At 38.3% G+C, this 21,580-nt stretch overlaps 2 protein-coding genes across 4 annotated transcripts in view; one reads left to right on the top strand and one right to left on the bottom strand.

Moving 5' to 3' along the window:
* Positions 1-21,580, top strand: part of LOC114031944 (DNA endonuclease RBBP8-like) — a 122,035-nt gene that overhangs the window by 5,761 nt on the left and 94,694 nt on the right. For 2 of the 3 annotated variants that reach the window (XM_027847162.1, XM_027847163.1), the window contains exon 1: positions 20,458-20,744. The exons of the other annotated variant lie outside the window; for it this stretch is intronic. The gene's annotated coding sequence lies outside the window, so the exon portion shown is untranslated. Of the gene's footprint in view, positions 1-20,457; positions 20,745-21,580 lie in introns of those variants that run through there. 3 annotated transcript variants of the gene reach the window in all.
* Positions 20,026-21,038, bottom strand: LOC114031761 (collagen alpha-1(III) chain-like). Its single transcript, XM_027846882.1, has 2 exons — positions 20,646-21,038; positions 20,026-20,601 (listed from the first exon to the last, which is right to left on the bottom strand). Exons 1-2 carry the CDS (start codon positions 21,036-21,038, stop codon positions 20,026-20,028), a joined length of 969 nt encoding a protein of 322 aa, XP_027702683.1.

The raw sequence follows: 21,580 nt of genomic DNA, 5'->3' as shown, positions 1-21,580 counted from the left end.
AGGTTTAGAAACAAACGACCTGAATCTATAAATCATTATTTTAAACAAATGCTATTTTCTAATTTATTCTTTCCAAATTTAAGAAATACTTCTAAAGAACTACATTTTTGAAGTGCTCAGATATTTGTCCTATTAAAGAAGAAACATACATTCAAAATTAATAGGTAGAAGTACTATACAACCTTTTAATATGAAGCTAAATAATTTTTAAATGAATCTAGATATATCTCAATGAAAATTATAATCTATCTAAAATAATAATCTTTTGCATTTAAATAAATATATAGAACCATATGTACATACACATATATATGTATATCTCAGTGCACTAGAAAGAAGAAACATAAAACTCAGTTTCTCATATATGTCCCTAATTTATTACAATGCTCCAGGCAAGTCACAGCCTTTCTAAGCCTCACTTTCATAGACTCATATATATTTGGAACTGAAAAGTACCTTTGAGAGGGGGTTGAACTAGAATCATTATTTCTTTCTTTTTTTTTTTTTTTTGGTGAGGCAATTGGGGTTAAGTGACTTGCCCAGGGTCACACAGCTAGTGTCAAGTATCTGAGGCCACATTTGAACTCAGGTCCTCCTGACCCCAAGGCCAGAGCTCTATCCACTCAGCAACCTAGCTGCCCCTAGAATCATTATTTCTAAGACTCCATACTATAGAGTCAATAAATATGTACTTTCAACATGAGTAGTAAGGATATATAAATTCAGGATAAAGAAAAATTTCATCTTAAGGCATGAATTATATTATTTGGCAGTCTATATTGCTATAAGGCCCTCCTCTAATGTTTCAACATGGTGTGATGTGACTCTAGTTTTTCAAAAGTATGCCAGTAAAATGCAACTACCAAACTGGAAAATCTTTGGGTATGGACCTGGTGTTAGACTACATGTCTACTTTTTAGGAACCTGCCTTGTTCCAGTATGAAAAGGCTTATCACAAGAAGGTTGAAAATTTTGACCACTTGGTGAGTTTTTGGTGGGAAAGGCCCCAAAGGCTCCATGCAATTCATGAAGATTATATGTAAACATATTACAAATAATTTGTGACCAAAACTTGTATTCCTGTGGAGAGAGCACTCACATGTAAGGATATGGTGCCCCAAGTAGGGAAAGGGACCACATATAGTGAGGGAAGAAGGAGGAGGAGGAGGAACAAGCGGAACAGGAGGAAAAGGAGGAGGAAGAAGAGACAGAAGATGAAAAGGAGAAGAAGGAGGAGGAGGAGGAGAAGAAGAAGGAAAAGAAGAAGAAAAAAAAAAGAAGAAATAGCATCCCTTAACTTCTGCTCGAATTGACAATTTGGGTCCCCAAAGGACAGCTAACTACCCTCAGGGTTCCAGAGGTAACTCTAGGGTTGGGGGGGGGGCAATGTTAGATTTAAACATTTTAAATTTTCATTTATTTAGTTAGTTATTTTTCCAAAACCTGGGACAATTTACTTTTTGTCTTGTATAGTTTTCATTTATAATTTCTTAAAAAATAGCTCTGAAAAAACAGGCTTTAAAAACTCCCATTGTGTTTCAAATGGCGCTACTTAACTATACTTTAAACCCAAATCACTCTAGCTTTCATTAAATGGCCAACAATAGCCCCCAGCCCAAGCTTCTGTGGCTCATCCTTTAAGTTCTGATGGCTTAGAATGAGTGTAAATAGCAATTGTTTTCTATTCTGGCCAGAAACTTTGATTGATATTTTTGGTGATGGGAAATTAGGCCATCTTTTGTCTCAATTCTTACCTAACCCTTAGGCATTGCATGAGGTTGTGTCAGACAATGTGACACCTGGGAAAGACCTTAATTTAGAAAGGGCAGTCACCCCCTGCATCCCAGGCCAACCTTAGTCATCTTGCATTTTGTCTTACCACTGAACTTGTGACTCTGGAAGAGAGAGTGAGGCTGAAGAATTTACACAGCCCAGGCTCCCTTAAATCCAATTCACATGAAAATTAAAACATCACTCTTGTCATGTCACTGGTCTTCTTCAAGAACAAAGGAGAAACAATAACAATAATCGAGAAGTTTACGTCTACTTCAATGAAGGGAGTACAACACTTACAGAAATACAGATCCTTAAAGTATTAAGGATAATATTTATTTAAGAATAAATATTCATCTAATTAACCCAGTACCATGGCTGTCTATTTCATTTTGCATTATATGGAGACAGCTTAATACTAGCATGCCTGTAAAGGAAACACTTTTTTTTTTAAATGCATGCATACATTAAAGTCAGACTCTTTTTATTTTGAAATCTTTATAGGTTTTTTGTACTGAATGAAACTTGACAAAAAGATGTTACCTAGGAACCAGTTCCAGAGAGGCCATTCTTCATAATATACACCTTACCACAACATTAAAAATCTACTCAGGTCCACTGAAACTCATTATTTTTTGGAGATACAACAGAATTCAAGTCTAGGAGTCATTCAGATATGTGAATAATTTAAGAACACCTATCTCTTAAGTTTTCACATGATCAAGAACTAGAAGGGACCTTAACTATTACCTAATTCCAAACTCTCACACTTAAAGAGGAGGAGTTTAAGGGATTTGGCTAAGATTATACTGGCAGTATGTTGTTGTTGTTGTTGTTTTTGAAAAGGACCATCGACATCATGGGATGATGTCTTGACTTGCTCATGAATTGGACTTAAGTGAGGCAGAGCTGCACAAAGTCATCAGCCTCACTCTATCTTCCTGAGTCATCAAAGTTCCCTGGCAGGACAAAAGTCAAGAAGACTGGTGATGGTCTGGGATGCAGTGGATGATCTTGGCATCTTTGATGTCTCCCATAAGCCTTCCATAGTGCCTGCTGTATGGCCATTGAAACAAATTGTTCTCATCCACCCATTTTGCCAGGAAAGGTTTTTTCATGCTTGGGATAGACATCTCCTAACTCACCAACAGGTTTGAGACCTGAGTGTTCAGGAGGGCAGCACCTCTGTGTGTGAGAGCTTGCCAAGGCCTTTTCAGGGCTGCTCATCCACTTTTGGTGTCTATCTGATTTACCCAACTCTCACCTGTGACTCCAAAAAGTTATAGAATGTGTAGTAGCCACACCCCAGTAAAACTTTCTCCATTGATGGGCTAACCCAGGTTAAGGCAGTGTATAGTAAGTAGCAGAGATGGGATTTCAATCCTGGTCCTTTGACACCAAATAAAGTGTTCTTACCACTATGTCCTACTCACCTCCCTATGTCTCTTCCACAAATACACTCAGTGTCCATGGTAAAAGTGGGAAGAAAGTTTACATATTAAAGAGTATGATGGTGGTGAGGCACAAATGGAGCGAATACATGCAAACAAGACAATGCAAAACTCTGATGCCCAAAGGCCTCAATGGTCTTTCCAGTTCTTGGAGTATCTATCATTAACAAACTTCTCTTTATACTAGACTATTTAACAAACTTCTCTTTATACTAGACTATTTAACAAACTTCTCTTTATACTAGACTATTTCCTTTCATACTCTTCATCTTACTGCCTTTATAGAAACCTGATTGCCTCTGGAAAACACTACATTCTTGACCATCCTCTTCAGTACTGTATGCTTTTTATATACTCTCCAAATCACTAGGCAAGGAGGGCCTTTTCCCTTTCAGATTCATTCTGACCATACCCCCCCATCTAGATCCTTGATGATCTACCAACCTACAGATCAATTTTTCTCCTTGCTTTTTTAGATTTACTTGATCACCCATTAAGTTAAGTGCCAACCCTGTGTCAGCCAGTGTGCTAGGCAATAGAGATACAAATATAAAGAATGGAACAATCCCTACTTGCAAGGAGTTTATGTTCTAATTGGGAAGACAAGTACCTCTACAAATGTACACAGCAGAGAAATAAGGCCAGGTAACAAAGAATGAATATGAGTACAACCTGACCCTGTAAAAATAATGTCAAGAATGCTAAAGAAGTTAAAGAACATGAGAAGGATTTTTTTTAAAGCTACATTAGGAGAAAAAGGAGGATCAAAAAAAGGATAGGAGCTTTGTTTAGGGTAGATGGAACAATGATAACTGACAACAGAGAGGGGACAGAGCTGCTCATTTCTTACTTGGTTTTTGTTTTCTCTACAAAGAAGAAGGACCTTACACTAGAAATGACAGAATAAAAATGTCTGAGAGGAAGTTAATACTCAAGATAAATAAAGAGAAATAGTAGAAGGGCACTTGGCTACCTTGATGAGTTCAAGTCATCTGGCGCAGATGTAGTTACTTACCCAGGTCTTGAAAGAATTGGCAGATGTAATTGCTTATGCACTGTTATTGACATGTGAAAGACCGCTGAAAATGGGAGTATTGGAGTATGGAGTGTGGAGAATGGGGAACTGTCCTGACTTCCAAAAAAGGGAAGAAATTAGAGTCTACAAACTCTAAGTCAGTGAGCCTAACTTCGATTCTTGGAGAAACTCTAGAGTAGTTTAAAGGAATGGTTGACAAAAATTTAGATAGGGGAGAGGCGCATAAGAAGAGCTAGCATGCAGAACAATCTCATTTTCTTTTTCGATAAGGTTACTAAAACTAGTAAATGAGGAGAATGTCGTGGATATGGTTTGTGAATATAGTTTGCCTAGCTTTCTGTAAAGCTTTTGATAAAGTATCTCACCGTTATTGTGGAAAATATGGAGAAATAGGCATTAGATTATGATATAATCAGATGGATTCAAAAGTGGTTGTGTAACTAGACTCAAAGAATAGTTGCAATGGTCCAATGACAATACTGCAGAAAGTTTCCAATGACATATCCCAGGGATCTCTGCTTGGTCTTGTGCCATTTAACATTTTTAACACTGTCTTGGATAAGTACATAGATGGCATGCTCATCAAATTTGCAGATGACACAAAGGTAGGAGGGATAACTAACACAAAGATGACAGAGTCAAGATCCAAAATGATCTTCACAGGTTAGAGCCTTAAACTGAATCTAATAAGATAAAATTCAGTGTCTCCCATAGGGATAAAAAAAAATCAAATATCAAATTCTCAAGCATAAAGTGAGAAAGGTAGGATTAGATAGCAGTTGTTCTGAAAGAAATCTAGATGTCTTAGTGGACTGCAAGCTCAATATGAGTCAGCAGTGTGACAAAGCAGCCAAAAAAAAAAAAAACTAATGAGATTGTGGGCTGCATTAAGAAGGACCAAGCTCCCAGGAATAGGTAGGTACTAGTGCCACTGTATTCTTTCCTCATCAGACCTCATCTGAAGGATTGTGTTCATTCCTTGGCAACACAATTTAAGGGCACTGAGAAATGAGAATGTCCAGAGGAGGACAACTAGGTGAAGGGCTTTGAGTTCTTGTTATAACAGAATTAGTTGAAGAACTGAACATGTTTAGCCTGAAGAAGAGCAGGGAGGGACATGGCAGCTATTTACATGTATATGCATAACTCTCTTTGAGGAGGAACCAGATTTGTACTGTTTGGCCTCAAAGAGCAGAACCAGAAGCAAAAGGTAGAAGTTGCAAAGAGGCATATTAGACTTCATGTTAAGAAAAAATTTTAATAATTAGATATTAGATTTAATAATTAAGAGTTATGTAGCAAAAGTAGAACAGGCTGCCTCCAGAGGTAGTGGATTTCCATTCCTTGGAAGTCTTTAAGTAGAGACTAGTTGACAACTTACTAAGTATATCATAGTGGAGAGTCTTTTCAAGCATGGTTTGGACTAAATGGCCCTTGAGGTACCTTCTAATTCTCAAATTTTGTGATTTTATATAGAAAATGCTTTATAAAACTGAGAATGCTATGTGAATATTAGCTATTATTGTTATTACATGTAACACCATCTAAATTAATAAGGAAAAGTTGACTGAATTTTTTAAAGATACAGATAGTAACAATAATTATAGAAGACCCTTACAAACCTCTCTCAGAGCTGGGTGGATATAATAGAAAGAAAGAAAAATAAAAAAGAAAATACAGAATTGGCAAAAATTGCTGGAAAAATGAGAGTGGAAAGACTTAGGGCATCTTTTGAATAGGAACATTAAGGAATATACTTTTTTTTTCAGCATCACATGGCATCTTTACAAAAGCAGAACATTTACTCTGGCTCAGAGAAATGATAAATAAATGCAAGAAAGCATAAACACTAAATATATTTTATAAGCCTTGACAAAATTAAAATGATAATCAATCCAGAGAACCAAAACAAAAGATACAGACTTCACACTGACATACTAATCTGTGATTGGATCAAAGAACAAATCAAAGAAAACCAAATACAACATGACAAAGAATGATAATGATTAGACAATATATTAAAGTTTGGGGGATGCAGCTAATGCAGACCTTGAAAGAAAAGTATGTCTCTGCATATAAAAAGAAAATAGAAAAAGAGATGATTATTAAACTGAGGTTACAATCCAAATACTAGAAAATCAATAGATAAACTCAAAAAAGCACAAAAATAGAATTCTTAAAAATTAGAAGAGAAATAGCTCAAATGTAAAAAGCTTTAGAATTGATAAACAAAAATCTTTAGTTAGTCTGATTAAAAAGAAGAGAGAGGAAGAGCAAATTAACAAAAGAAAAAATAAATAAGGCAAAAATCACAACATAGAAGAAATAAAAAGAAATATCAGGACCCAGCATACAAGTATATGCCATCGAAATAGAATTTAAAAGAGGATTGGAAGATTATTTACAAAGAAATAATGTACCCCAATTCGAAGAACACTCGAGATCTTAAACCACCCAGTTTCAGAAAAGGAAATTGAACTAGCCATAAAGGAACTATCAAATAAAAACATCACTGGTCTACATGAATTCACAGGAGAATTACATAGATTTAGAGAAGAATTCTATCAAACTTTTAAAGAACCACTAATACATATGTCATACAAATTATGCTCATAAGGTGAGAAAGAAGACATATCACCTATCACCTTTTATAGGTCTTAATACCTAAATCAGGAAAGAGTAAAATTACAAGAACTATAGACCAACATCATTAATGAACAGAGTTTCAAATTTTTAAAATAAAATCCTTCCAAAAAAACTATGGTAATAGATCTGTCTAAAAACAATTGTTCACTATGACCAAGTGAGATTTATATCAGGGATATAAGGAGGGTTCAAAGGCAGCTAGGTGACATAGTGGATAGGGTGCCTGGCCTGAAGCCAGGAAAACTCATCTTTCTGAGTTCAAATCTAGCCTCAGACACTTACTAGTTGTGTGACCCTGGGCAAGTCACTTGCACCTGTTTGCCTCAGTTCCTCTTCTGTAAAATGAGTTGGAGAAGGAAATGGCAAACCACTCTAGCATCTTTTCCAAGAAAACCCTAAATAGAGTCACAAAGAATCAGGCATGACTGAAATGACTAAACACATACATACACAAGAAGGAAGGTTCAACATTAGGAAAATAATTAAAATAATTAATCATATTACAACTAAAAATATGCCTGGAGGGGAAAATTAGGAACCACAATGATTTCATGACATCTTGATGGACTAATAGCATAGAAATCCCCCAATCACTTGGTGATCTAATAGTGAAAAGTAAGGAAAAATAAAATATAACCAACTATGTAAAGTGGATAGTCTTATCCATTGTTCTAAAAACTATTCCATTGTCGTCCTAGGATAAGAGACACCTGTAGCTTTGTCTCAACCCTGCAGTTTTGTCTAAAAGGACTTCTTTCACAGTTGTAAAAATATTTGGTCACCTCATCTAATCTCTTGCCCTTGAACAGAGAATGTCTTATTATGATAACAAATCCTGCCAGCTGCAAGGCAAATATGAAGGGACCCAGAAGTCCCGCTTTTTCCCTTAAACGATTTTCCCTTTACCACCCTATCTCCTTTGAAAGGCTGCTGCAAGATGCTGCTGATTGACTATGTACTCTAAGTGAACCTGAAAAGTTATAAAAACTATATCTGCACCCTAGGAAGCTGAAGCTGCTATCAGCAGTCTTCCTTAGCATGCAAATACATTTCTTGGCTTTCAGTTTGAACTCTTATCTTTGATGCAAAAACACTGGACCCCCTCTTCCAAGAGGCCTCATCCTTCTCAGCTGAGAGAATTCCATAACAACCTCAAACAACTTAATATCAATAGATTCAGGAAAAAAAAATTAGTTAATATCTCTGAAAACTTATTTATATCACGAGGGACATAGCCTAATAAGACCATACTATAAACCACACATAGTTAGATGAAAAATAGAAAAACTGAACATCTTCTGCATAGATGTTCTTTATGATTTTATTTAAGTAACTATCATATTTGTTCACAAAATTGACAAAATACAATACTCTTTTATGTTAAAAAAAAATCTTGAAAAATATGGGCATGGGTGGAATAATTTTTAATATAATAAAGAGTATATACCTAAAGGGAAAAGTCAGGATTATTTGAAATGGTAAAATAATGGGTAAATTTTTAAATTAAGAAATACTCAAACACTACTGAATTGAATTTGGATTGTCCGGATTTTGCTTTCTGGTCTGAGAGCTATTTAAACAATGTATTTGCATTTCATTTGACTATTTCATGTAACATGGAAGACTATCCTAGAACTTGGCTGATAGGACAAATGTTAAAAAAAGATCCTTAGTCAGTTCCTGTGCAATAATGCAAGTATCTTCCTCCCCTCCTCCCCAGTTTTACTTGTCTAGGTGTGGTGGATGTTTACATCTTTGATATGAATAACATGCTGTTCTAGTTTCACCAGTAAAGCTTAAGTGGGAAAGTTTAATGAAATTCTCAACAGTTCCCTGCAATCATAACTTAGATTTTAATACTGGAACTAGATCCAAATGAGTAATCCTACACCACATTTCCTTAGGGGAAGAGCCAAGTGATTATGAAAAAACAAATAAGAGTTAGAGGAAGACTTCCTTTTTATCAGATGCTCTTGACTATGGCATGTCATCTCACTGGTTTAAGAACTCAGTGTTACTAAAACCAAGGTTTAGTCCATAGGTAGCTTGGCTAGTTTCAATCCATTCCATAACCACAGGCTTAATCTAGGATGTACCTTTCATCAGAAAATGAACTGAGAAAGAGTTGGTGGGTGCCCTCATGCAAATCAATCATCACTACTGGAAAACAACTTTAGTTCTATTGACCATGTTAGTAATGTCATTTTTATTTACAAATGGTAGCATATTATTAATATAACTTTTTGGCCCATACAAAAGAAACTTAAAGAGTTTAGTTTTCTAGGAATGACTCTCCAACAGTGACTTTGGGTGTCACTTGAGTTTTTTTTTTTTTCCATCTCATATGGCATTAATATCATCAAATATTTTTATCTATTTTCTAGTCAACAATTTCTCTGAATTTTAACTTATTAGCTACATTATCAAAAATAAATTTGTCAAGAAATTTACTAGGTTATTTCCATAAACCCAGTTTTTTTTGTACAAATATAAAGCCAAAAAACCTGCTTTTGCTTGCTAGGTTTGATCCATTCCCACAAAACCTGAGAGGCACTGAAACTTGATCTTCTGTGAGAAAGTTATTTTCTGATGTGTTCTACAACTAACAGTAAATGATCACCTCCTAAGTTTGTTTACTAGTTGTTAAGGTGCTGAGCCATAGTACATTACATTAGTTAACATGAAATCTGAAAGTACTGTTATTTCTAACACTAGTCTCTATGGTTTTATCTACTTATAAAGGAAATACAGTATATTTACAACTTAATGAAAATAAATGGATCACATTGAATTCTCTTGGACTCAGTCTAAGGGCACTTAGTTAATATCTCTGAAAACTTATTTATATCATGAGGGACATAGCCTAATAAGACCATATTATAAACAAGGCACACATAGTTAGATGAAAAAACAGAAAAACTGAACATCTTCTGCATAGATGTTCTTTATGATTTTATTTAAGTAACTATCATATTTGCTCACAAAATTGATGTAACTTTTAAAAAGATGGTTGGGAAATCTATACTAAAAGAGCCACAATTTCTTTGGTTATTTGAAGTGATGTTAAAATAAGTTCCATAGATATCTTCCAGGGGTGGGGAACCTTCGGCCTCAAGGCCACATGTGGCCCTCTAAATCCTCAAGTGCAGCCCTTTGACTGAATCCAAACTTCACAGAACAAATCCCCTTAATTAAAAGAATTTGTTCTGTAAAACTTGGACTCAGTCAACAGCCTGTACTGAGGCCCTAGAAGGCCACATGTGGCCTTGAGGCCAAAGGTTCCCCACCCAACCTTTAATAATATGAATGGAAAAGAGAAAGGACATAGGGTACAGAACTGCTGTAAGTAAGCTATGTAAGGCACATTCCATTGTGCAGTGCTAGACATCTAGAACTCTCCCTCGAAAAGAAATAAAAATCACCAATTTTCACCAATTTTCCCATACTTTTAAGATCCAGATCAGATTCCTGCTAATATATACTTTTTCACACTGGGAGTTGAGTATTTCAGAAAATAAAGTTATGTAAGTGATTTTTAATTACTTAGAACAACCTGTGACAAATTAACATATGAGTTTCTTTCATCTCCAGGGTGAAGGATTTAGATTAGAGAGCCTCTCTTAAAGTTCTGAGGGTCAGGCACCTCAGCCCAAACAAGAACAAAGAACTTAACTTCCTGATCAGTACTCTGGGTAGTAAATCACGCTGGCAGCTTCCGGAGAGACCCTAAGCTGGGTCAGACAGGACTGAGGATTCTAGAGCCTAAAACAACTCATAACAACACTCCTTGGAAGGCTTCTGCTCTAATAATACCAGCAAGTTTACCAAGCCACTGAGCTAAAAACACACTGTTTGGCAGAATCAACAACTTGATACAGCTGAGAAGGCCTTGCCTATTAGTCTTATGTCTTCCCATGTATTCTACTGACCTCTTTGCTATCACTCACTCAAAACACTCCATTTCTTTACTCCAAGTATTCTCACTGGCTGTCCCTCCCAAGTCCCTCCGCATCAACATCTCCTGGCTTTCCTGACTTTTTGCAAGAAGCCTTTCCCTCAATGCTAGTGCCTTACCCCTTATGGAAGGACAAGGCAAAGCATTAGTGCCTTCTTCCAATTTCAGGGCAGGTAGGTGACACAGTGAATAAAGTGCCAGGGTACCAGGCCTGGAGTCAGGAAGACTCATCATCTTGAATTCAAATCTGGCCTCAGACATTTACTAGTTGTGTGACCCTGAGCAAGTCATTTAAACCCTGTTTGCCTCAGTTTCCTCATCTGCAAAATGAGCTGGGGAAGGAAATGGCAAACCACTCCACTTCTTTGCCAAGAAAATGCTAAATGGGGTCACAAAGAGTTGGGCGTGACTAAAATGACTGAATAACAAAAATTTCCAATTCATCCTGTATATGTGTGTATGCATAGTTGTTAGTCTAGCATGTTGTCTTTCCCATCAAAATGTGATATCTTTGAAGGCAGGGATTTTTTCTGCCTTTCTTTGTATCCACAGTGCTTAGCACAGTGACTGGCACATAGTAAGCACTTAATACTTATTGACTTGAACTGACTTAAAACTGACTCTAGCTATAGAAACACTAGTTTTTGTTGTTAGTTTGTACTCAAGTTATCAAACATTGCTTGCATTCCTTTGAGAGAGAGGAAAGGAGTTCAGGAAAAAAACAGCTTCTTTTTTTTTTCTTTTTACCATTATTAGTACACACACACACACACACACACATACACATCAATATACATTCAAATTTTCATATAAGCAAGCCAGTAGAGTGAGCATCTAGGATTTGTTCAAACAACATACGTAGGCATCAATAAAAGCATCTCCATACAACTCTATTAGTGTCCCCAGCCTGACTAAAGGCACTCCATTCAGTTTCATACCTACCCAACATGCAGCCTCTGAAATCATACTAATATCCAAAGGGCTGATTAATTATGTCTTACTATGTAAACATTTCTGTGGTGTGCAAGAATACAGAGACCACTGATAAGCATGCTTCTAGTTAGTAATCACTTTCAGTCATTCGTTACTTAGCTACTTAAGAGATTCTATCTGATGATACATCTCAAACCACTTATTCAAATGAAAAAGAAACACTGAAAAGCAGACCAAGCTTGAAAAAGGGCTTCTTTGTGTATTTGTGAGATGTCTCCTATAAAACCAAGCATGAAGGGCATTCCACTACAAATTATGTCCACATGGGACAGCTAGAGGAAAATCATATCTTTATGTTTCAAAACCATTTCACATTTGCTCAGCCATCAGATATTTACTGAGTACCTGCAACATTAAAGACACTGCTTGATACAATAAATAAAGCAGCACAGTATATAACCAGTACAGGGCTTGCTGTATTATCTCCACCTATGACATACAACAGTCAGTCAACAAGCATTTTTAAACACCTAGTATGTGTCAGGCACTGTGCTAAGTGCTTAAAAGGGAAGTAAAGGGAATAAATGTTTATAGAGTGCCTTCTGTGTACCAGGCATTGTGCTAAGTGCTATCTCATATGAGACTCACAACTCCACAAGGTAGGTGCTTTTATTAGACTCATTTTACAGTTGAGGAAACTCAAGCAAACAGAAGTTAAGTGACTTGCCCAGGCTCCCATAGCTAAGTATCTTAGGCCATATTTAAAGTCAGGGCTTCCTGACTCCAGGTCCAGATAAATCCACTGTGCTGCCAACTGCTTCTAGTCCTCTGCCTTGATATAAAGAAAGGCAAAAATAATCTTTGGTCTCAAAGACCTCACAGTCTAATGAGGGATACAATGTGAGAACAATTCTGTACAAACAAGAAATAAAAATGTATCAAAAGAGAGAAGGCAGTAGCATTGAGGGAAGCTAGGAAAGGCCTCTTGCAAAAAGGGGGATTTTAGCTGAGACTTGAAAGAAGCAAGGAAGGAAATGAAGAAAACATCCTAGGCATGGGGGATAGCCAGGAAAAAGCACAGTCAGTAAATGGAGTATCTTAGGAACTTCCGAGAAGTCACTCGCACTGGATTACTAAGTACATGGAATAGAGGGAAGTGAAGTCAAGATTAGAAAGATAGGGAGGGACTGGGTTATCAAAGCCTTTACAACTAAATAGAAGATTTTATATATTATGAGTCTGGCTATAATGGGGAGCCACTGGTGTTTAGGAGGTGACAGTCAGACCTGCAGTTTATAAACATTGCTTTAATAGGAGAGTGAAGGATGAACTGTAGTGAGGAAAGCCTCAAGGCAGAGAGACCAGTGGAAAGCTTATTGCAATAGTCCAGGTGTGAGGTTGATAAAGGCCTACACCTGGGGCATGGTGGTGTCACAGGAGAGAAGGGAGTGTATACAAGAGATATGGAATCAACAGGACTTGGTAAGATTGAGATGGAAACTGAGAGTGAGGAATAGAGGATAACACCTAGGTTGCAAGCCCTATACAGTAAGAGGCAAATTAGAAAGAAGGGAGAGATTTAGGGGAAAAGAATGGGGTCAGTTTTAGACATGCTGAATTTAAGAAGTGCATCATGCAGTTAGAGATTCAAGAGTGGAGGTCAGGAGAAGGGTTAGGGCTGGATAAATAAATATGAGAATTATCTGTATAGTGATGATCATTGAATCCAGAGAATTTTGCCTAAGTTCATATAACTCTCAGGGGGACAAACATTTCAGGTTACAAAGGAAGAGTTTTAGCTCCTTATTTTGTTACTCTAGTATCTTCCAGAAAGATAGGAGGATTTAGAGCTCCAAGCCACCTCAGGTATCATTTATTTTTTAATAAATAAGCATTTATGTGTAACCCTGGGCAAGTCACTTAACCCCAATTGCCTAAAAAAAACAACAAAAAAAAAACCCCAAGCATTTATTTTCTACTTCTCCCAACTCCCCAAGTACAAAAAAAATTTTTTTAAAGAGAAAAAAAAGCCCCTTGTAACAAATAAACATAGTCAAGCAAACCAAATTCCCAGTCTCCATTTCCAAAAAAATCTATGTTTCATTTTATACCTTGAGTCCATTATCTACCTCATCACCTGTCCTCTAGCATCATGATTTGTCATTGCATCAGTCAGAGTTCTCAAGTTTTTTGAAGTTGGTTTTCTTTAAAATATTGATTTGTATTAATTTTTTTGTCCTGGTTTTTCAAGTTTAGTTTTTTTTCACTAAGACCACGGTAACATAATGTTATTTTTAGTCTGGATCAATTTAAGAGCCCACAAAGAGCAAGATACACTTACAAGAAAAATATGAATGGGAATATGATTTAATTTCAACATTCAGTGCTGAATAATTCCATTGATATGGTAACTAAGAATTGAAACAAGAATAAAACCCAGGAAGTGTTTTGATTGAATTTTGATCCTAAAATATGTTAGGAATGACAACAACACGTTGTTTCCTTAACCTTTCAGCCTGAATAATTTAATCAGGAAAAGCAAAGGGCCAATTTCTGAAACCAGGGTATAATTTTTCTTAAGTTGTTTTAGAATAGGTTGAGAGAACAAGAAATCTGTGAATATTTCCAATATTGCATATGGAATACAAATTTGTGTGTGTGTTTATATGTGTGTGAAATATCATTAGCTGAAAAGTTTTAGCTCTAGGCCAACAATGGAAAATATTAATTAGCAAGTACCCACATTAGTTTTAAAAATATTACTTCAATATTTTAAGGACAATTTAATATCTATGATTGTTCTCATTCCACTATCATTGATTACAACCATTCTGTGCCTTCATAGATGTACTACTGTGGCTTAAAAATTAATCCCTTATTGTGATTAATCTGATGATAATGAACACGTCCACATTTAACTAGGCAGCTGTGTTGGTCTTCAGAAAATAGTTTATTGCTGAGTTCAAATTCTTAAAGCCTTTTCAGTTTAGTGGAACTTGCTAGAGCTCACACTTTGATGGCATGGCTTTTGAGAACTCATGATCACTTCCATGCCACAATAAGAACATTCAAGGACATTAGTGAAGTTTAAGAGATTACAAATCTTTTCTTTTAAACTATATTAAAAAGGCAGTGAACCTTGAAATAACGTGCTCTTGTGACTGACAATTTTAATAACTGAATCACAGAATTTGGAAGAGTTGGAAGAGATCTCAGCAGCCATCTAGTTCACTCCATACTTGAAGGAATCCTGTCTATCTCATTCCGTACAAGTTGTTACCTTGAAGCCAACTTAATCTGTCTTCTTGAGTTGCCATATTTTCCAGAAACACTGGACCCAAGGTATGCAGGAGGCCCTGAACAAGTCAAGGATGAAACCCTCCTCTGAGCTGACATTATTCATTATTTCCACCCCTAAGTGATTATCCAATCTCTGCATAGAGACCTCTAAAGAGGGGGAATCCATCACTTCTTGAGGCAAGCCATCCCACTTTTGGACAGCTCAAATTATACTGAGAGCCAAGTGTCAGCAATTTGTTTGCCTTTGAATATTCTACTCCTCACCCTCTACACACTGTTGCAAACATTGTTTCTACAGCTTCTATTATAACATTAAATCCTAAAAGACATTGTTTAAGGGTATAGTGGGGGTAAAATGCAGGAACTAGGAGTCAGAACAACTGAGTTTGAATCTTCATTTGTTATAAAACATTTATTTGACAAATGGCCCTCAGTTTCCTCATCTGTAAAATGAGTTAGTCTAGATGACCTCTATCAGCTCCAAATTCATGATCCTAGAACTCATTTCCAGTTCCTTCCCCCTGCCTCAAGCAGTTATCCTCTTGTCTTATTATCACTTTCTTTCTGTCTGCCACAGTGCAAATTGCCCTAGTGCATAACTCACTTTAGGAGATAAAAGCCCTCATTAGTTTTTCTTATCTTACCCTTAGGTCATAGTCTTCTTCATACCTGGTTTACAACCCTTGTAGTGTCGAGTTGTTTCTCCACTGAAGCCCTTCCCTGATACTTCATCATGTCCGAGATGGGATCCTGAGCTTGCAAAGGCTGGGCAAGCAGAGTACAAATTCTGGCAGGTCCCTCCAAGCTTGAAAAGCTTTAAGTCTGGCAGGTGACAGACTGTAATCTATTGTGGATCAACTAGCCAGGCCAAGTTTGAAGGGGAACTATTCACTAGGCTGGCCACAAGGTGACACATTTTGTGCCTACAACAACACTTTAAGACCATAAGTTAAAGTTAAAGAGGGATATAGTCTGATAATAATAATGATGATAATAGTTTATATAGCACCTACTATGTGCTAGAGCTAAACATTGTGCTAAGCTTTTCATAAGTACTATCTCATTTGATCCTCACAACCAACCCTGAGTTGTCATCTTCTAGTTGATTGAGTCAAGTCTGACTCTTTGTGACCCCATTTAGGTTTTCTTGGCAAAGATTCTGAGGTAGGTGCTACTATTATCCCCAATTTACATTTGAAGAAACTGAGGCAAACAGAGGTTGTGACTTACCCAGGGTCACCAAGTTAGTAAGTGTCTGAGGCCATATTTGAACTTAAGACTTCCTGACTTCAGACCTAATGCTCTATCTACTGTACCACCTCGATGCCTCAGTCTGCTTTGGGGGGGTGTGAGCCATGGGGGATGGAGAGTGGGATGGGATAAAATCCACAGCAGTGAAGTCATGAATTTTTTAAGAAATGAAGTAAATGCCTAGTAGAGTGTGGTAAACAGTGAACATTCAAAATTAACTTACTGTGTGCAACCTAAATTCAGAAGAGTTAGTATCTTCTATACATATATGGATATACACACACTTATATGTATATGTATTGTTTAGTTTTAAGCACTAGGGATTAGATTTGACTGCTTAAGTCAGGATTTTTCAATGTACCAAATGGCACATAATAACACTAAAGCAGTAACTCCCAAACTTTCTCTGTCCCCAAGGGAACAACTGCCTATACGTGTACCTCCAAAATGATAAATGGAGGGAATATACTTCAGCTTCCTGGGACAAGGGGGAAAAAAGAGGAGGGGAGAATGTTTGAATTCCAGAGAAGGAAAATTCGCAAAGCTGAAGAACTTCAGTCATTGATCTCAATTCTAAGTTTTAATGAAAAGTTAACATAATTTACTTGCATCTTACCTGATCTACCTGTATCTTAACACTTTTGTTCTATTACCCCCCAAAAATCATTGATATATATGAATACAGACAGAATTATCTTTTTTCATTTCTTTAATTAGTACTTCATTGTATTCATACAAGTACTTTACAGACATTTAATCAGTGAATTACAATTCAAATCTCAGTTCATTGGATTTTTGGGGTCTATAGCCCTGGTTTTCTTGAGAAATCACTATAATTCCAACACTTCCTGATTTTTATTTGTTGATTTTTCCAGACTACTCATGCTCACCAAGACATAAAATAATACAACATTCATGGAGAGCAGGCAGCTAATATTACTAGTACCTGCTTTACAAATAAGAAGAGACTCACAAGTCTGTGAGCACTGGGTTTGGAGTCAGAAGATCTAAGTGCAAGCTGACCTTAGACCCTTAGCTGTGTGACCCTGTGCAAGTAATTTAACCTCTGTTTGCTTCAGTGTTCTCATCTGTCACATGGGAATAGGACCTACCTCCCAGGGTTGTTATGAGGATCAAATCAGTTAATAATTGTAAAGCACTTAGTACAGTGCCTAGCACCTAGTAAGCACTGTATAAATGTTAGTTAGCTATTAGTATGTGTATAGTATTGTGCTAGGAGCTATGGAGGATGTAAATGTAATTGGATAGATGGTTCTAAGGGAATTTACAATCTGATGATTTGGACTTTAATGGGTATGAATTTTTATTTAAAGACTATAGTCCAAGTAGTGTTTAATGAGGACTTCAGGCTTCTATTTTGCCTTTTACCTTGCTTCTGGAGAGGTCACAAAAAAAGGGCTTAGAAATTGCATTTGTTTTCCCAAGCCCATGTGGCCTGTAAGTTACCTTCTTCACTCTTGAAGAACAGTTAAGAAACTGCTTCTTACAATAACTTCTCAAATGATCCCTTTTTCTTGCTGTGAAACTAGTCATATAGAATTTAGTTCCAATTAGATGATGGCATTACAAGCCATCTTACTTAAAGATGCATAACACCTCTACTAGAGTACCTGCTAGATGTACTTCACCTTCCCATGTTACTGTCTAAGCTAAGAGAGGACAGAAATTAAGTACCCCACCCCCAAGAGAAAAAGACTGTCTTAACTCTGCTATGTAACATGCAACAACCCAATTAATAGTCTTTCCTTTCTTAATGTAAAGCATTTTACTCCAGTCCTCAAAAATACTTAAGATTTTAAAACTTTTGCTTTTAAACTTTGCTTAAGTTTAGCAAAAATAACAATTTTACATAAAGAACAAAATAACTATTATATAGTCAATATTCCTTGGCTTAATTTTGGTTATTCTTAAAGATAGAAAGCATTTTCTTCACAAGCAAGGTGGGTGGAAAACATTAAAATCACTTTAAATCAGATAAATCTTGCCATAAGTACTATAATGAATACTTTAGACCACAGCATAGAACTATTGTACCATAGTTAAAAATTTTTACCTTTTCAAAACATACCAGCTTCCTTAAGGTTCTCATTTTTCCTCAAATTAATTATTTCAATATGTTCTTAGCAAAATTTATTGGGTTTTGAGATACTGAAATTCTGCTAGGTTCTGTTATATCAAACAACTTAATCCTTCTCTGGTCTATAGATGTAATAGTCATAGGAGATTAAAAAACCAACTCAAAATTGTCAAAACAATTGTGTCCAGTACCACATAAAGATTATCTCCTTTTAATTTTCTATTTGGTATTGGGCTCATTTTCTCCACATTTATGTAAAGCAATATATTGAATTTAGAAAGATTACTTTCTAAAATAACTCAAACAACTTTTGGGCTAAAGCTTAAGGAAGATGGTACACTGTAGTGAAAAAGTCAATGAATATAATAAAGCCCTTCAAAATTAGGCTCCAAACTCCTCTTCCAGACTTATCTAGTAATCCCTTTCACACATACCACCGTGCAGAGCCAAATTGGCCATCTTGGGGGCAGCTACCTGATGCAGTGGATAGAGCACCAACTCTGGAGTCAGGAGGACCTGAGTTCAAATTTGACCTCAGACACATAACACTCACTAGCTGTGTGACTCTGGGCAAGACACTTAACCCCAGTTGCCTCATATTAAAAAACAACAACAACAACAACAACAAACAAAAAAACAAAAAGACAAATTGGCCATCTTGCTCCAGGATACTTAAAGCTTTTCACAACTTGTCCCCCCAAGCCTGGAATGCACCCCCTCTTTACCTCTACCTCATAAAATCCCTAGCTTCTTCCTATGCTCACCCCAGATCATCTCAGCATGAGGTTTTTCCTGACCACAACCACCTCACCCCCAATATATTACCTCACAGTTTGTGTATATTTTGTGTTTATTATTATATATTTTATAATCATATATGTACATATATGTCTCTATATATATTCACATTAAGTTCGTTGAGGGCACAGACTGTTTTCTTTTGTGTGTGTGTGTGTTTTTTTTGGGGGGTGAGATGGGAATTGGGGTTAACTGACTTGCCCAGGGTGACACAGCTAGTAAGTGTCAAGTGTCTGAGGTCAAATTTGAACTCAGGTCTTCCTGACTCCAGGCCCATTGCTCTACCCACTGCACCACCTAGCTGCCCCTTGGTTGTTATTTTGAAATTTATCCTCAAGGCCTAGCAGGGTGCCTGATCCCTAAGAAATGCTCATTGACTGATTTAATTTGTAATCAGAAGAGCTGGGATCACAATCTGACTCTTGTCATTCACATTACACTTCTTGGGGCTTCAGTTTCCTCAACTGTAAAAGCATTTGCTTCAGTTATTATGGGGAATCAAATAAGATAATGTAGGTGCATAAAGCACTTCGCAAATCCTTTATCAAAATGTTATTCTTGCATACAAACTTTAAAACCTCTTTCAGCTCTAAGATCCTATGATTCCCCTAACGAAGGGAAGAGTTCTTGACCTTTTTTGTGCCATAAACCTCTAGTTTGGTGAAGTCCATGCATCCCTTCTCAGAAGGTCTTGGCGTTTTTTTTAAAAAAGTTTAATTCATAAGTGTAGGAAATGCTAAATTTCAGTTAATGGTTAATGTAAACGAGAAAGATTTAAGTTTTGTTAAGAGTTCATATTTTTTTTCCATCCAAGTTCGGATACAGATTCCAGGTGAAATACTCCTGCGCTGAGGGGTTTCTGCTCCCTCCCAGGCATCACCAAGAGGCCTCTGCCATCACCTACTTCCGAGCGAGCTCCAACTCCCTCATCCGAACCGTTAGCATTAAAACATACCGCACTGGCCCGCGCACTCGCACGTCTGGGAACCCCCGGCTGCCCGCTCGCCCTTTTATAGAGGGGCGAAGGGGCGGGGCCTGGCGCGAGCCCCGGGAACCTAGCCCCTGCGGGGGGGAGGGGAGAGTACAGGGGAAGCCCAACCTCGTGACGTCTCGCGGCGTCCCCAATGAGGGGGTGGGGCCGACTCAAGCCGGCTCTTTGCAGCTCGCACCAGCTGTCTTTCCCTCCGCCTCTTCCCCTCCTCTCCCCTCCCCCTCCCCCGCCAAAAGCGCGGGCTGGCCCCGGGGCCGAGGTTCCGCTGGCCGGGCTCGGACGCCGGGGGAGGGGGGGAGTGGAAAGAGCGAACGCTTCACTCCAGCGCCCAGAGGGGCTCTCCTCTTTCACCGGGACCGCTCCTCGGTCCTGCAGGCGCCCAGAGATCTTCGCGTGGAGTCCGGCTGCCCCGCGTTTCCCGGGTCTTTCGGTCCCTCTTGCCCGGAGTTCCCCCCACTTCCGGTGGAGGGGTAAGAGGCCACCCCTCCCTCCCCCCAGGAGCGCGCGCTGGGGTAAGTTGTGGGTCGGCGTTGGGAGTGCGGGGGAGCGTGCGGGGGAGGGGGCGACCGGGTGCCCGGGCTTCCGCGCTGGGATCCGGGCTTATGGTTGAAAGCGACCACCGAGAGTCCACCCCCTGGTTCCACGCCTTCGTTTTCCAGATGAGGAAACTGAGGCATAGAGAGGGGAGGGCCTGACCCCGCCCCTTGGCCGTGCCCGGTCCCTGGCGGAGGGACCTCCCTAACACCTCTCACGCCCCCTTCCCTCCCACGCTGGCGGGGCTGGGGCGCGGGACCCCGCTGGGGCATCAGCGGGACGGGTCGCTAGCCGGCCACCCCCGATGAATGGAGCCCCTTGTCCGGAGCGGGCTTGGAAGTGACCCCAGCACGAGCAGCCGGGCCCGGTGCCTTCACTCAGCCCCGCGTCCCTGCGTGTCCGCTGCGACCGGCGCCAGGTGGAGTGGGGAGGACAAAGGGTGGATCAGAGGATCTCCTGACAGCGCTTCTTCCAGGGCAGGCTTCCCTTCTCTTTTCTTTTCTTTTTCTTTCGGTCTTGTAAAGTACAGAGATTGTCTCTTCTCTTTTTCTTCTCTTTCTTTGCACTTCTTCCCTCTTCTTTCTTTTCTTTTCTTTCCTTTCCCTCTTTGCTTCCTCTTCTTCCCCTTCCCTCTTCTCTCCCCCTTTTTCTCCTTCCCCCATCTCTTTTCTTCCCTCTCCCTTTTCTCTAAACCCCTTCCCACTTCTCTTCCATTCTCTTCTCTTTCCCTTCTTCCACTCTTCTTTTCTCTCTCTCTTCCTCCTCCTCTCTTCTCTTCTCTTCTCTTCTCTTCTCTTCTCTTCTCTTCTCTTCT

The sequence above is a fragment of the Vombatus ursinus genome, unplaced genomic scaffold (assembly GCF_900497805.2).
Source record: "Vombatus ursinus unplaced genomic scaffold, bare-nosed wombat genome assembly UNPS02015255.1, whole genome shotgun sequence".
Lineage (NCBI taxonomy): Eukaryota > Metazoa > Chordata > Mammalia > Diprotodontia > Vombatidae > Vombatus > Vombatus ursinus.
This window is presented reverse-complemented; position numbering and strand designations above follow the sequence as displayed.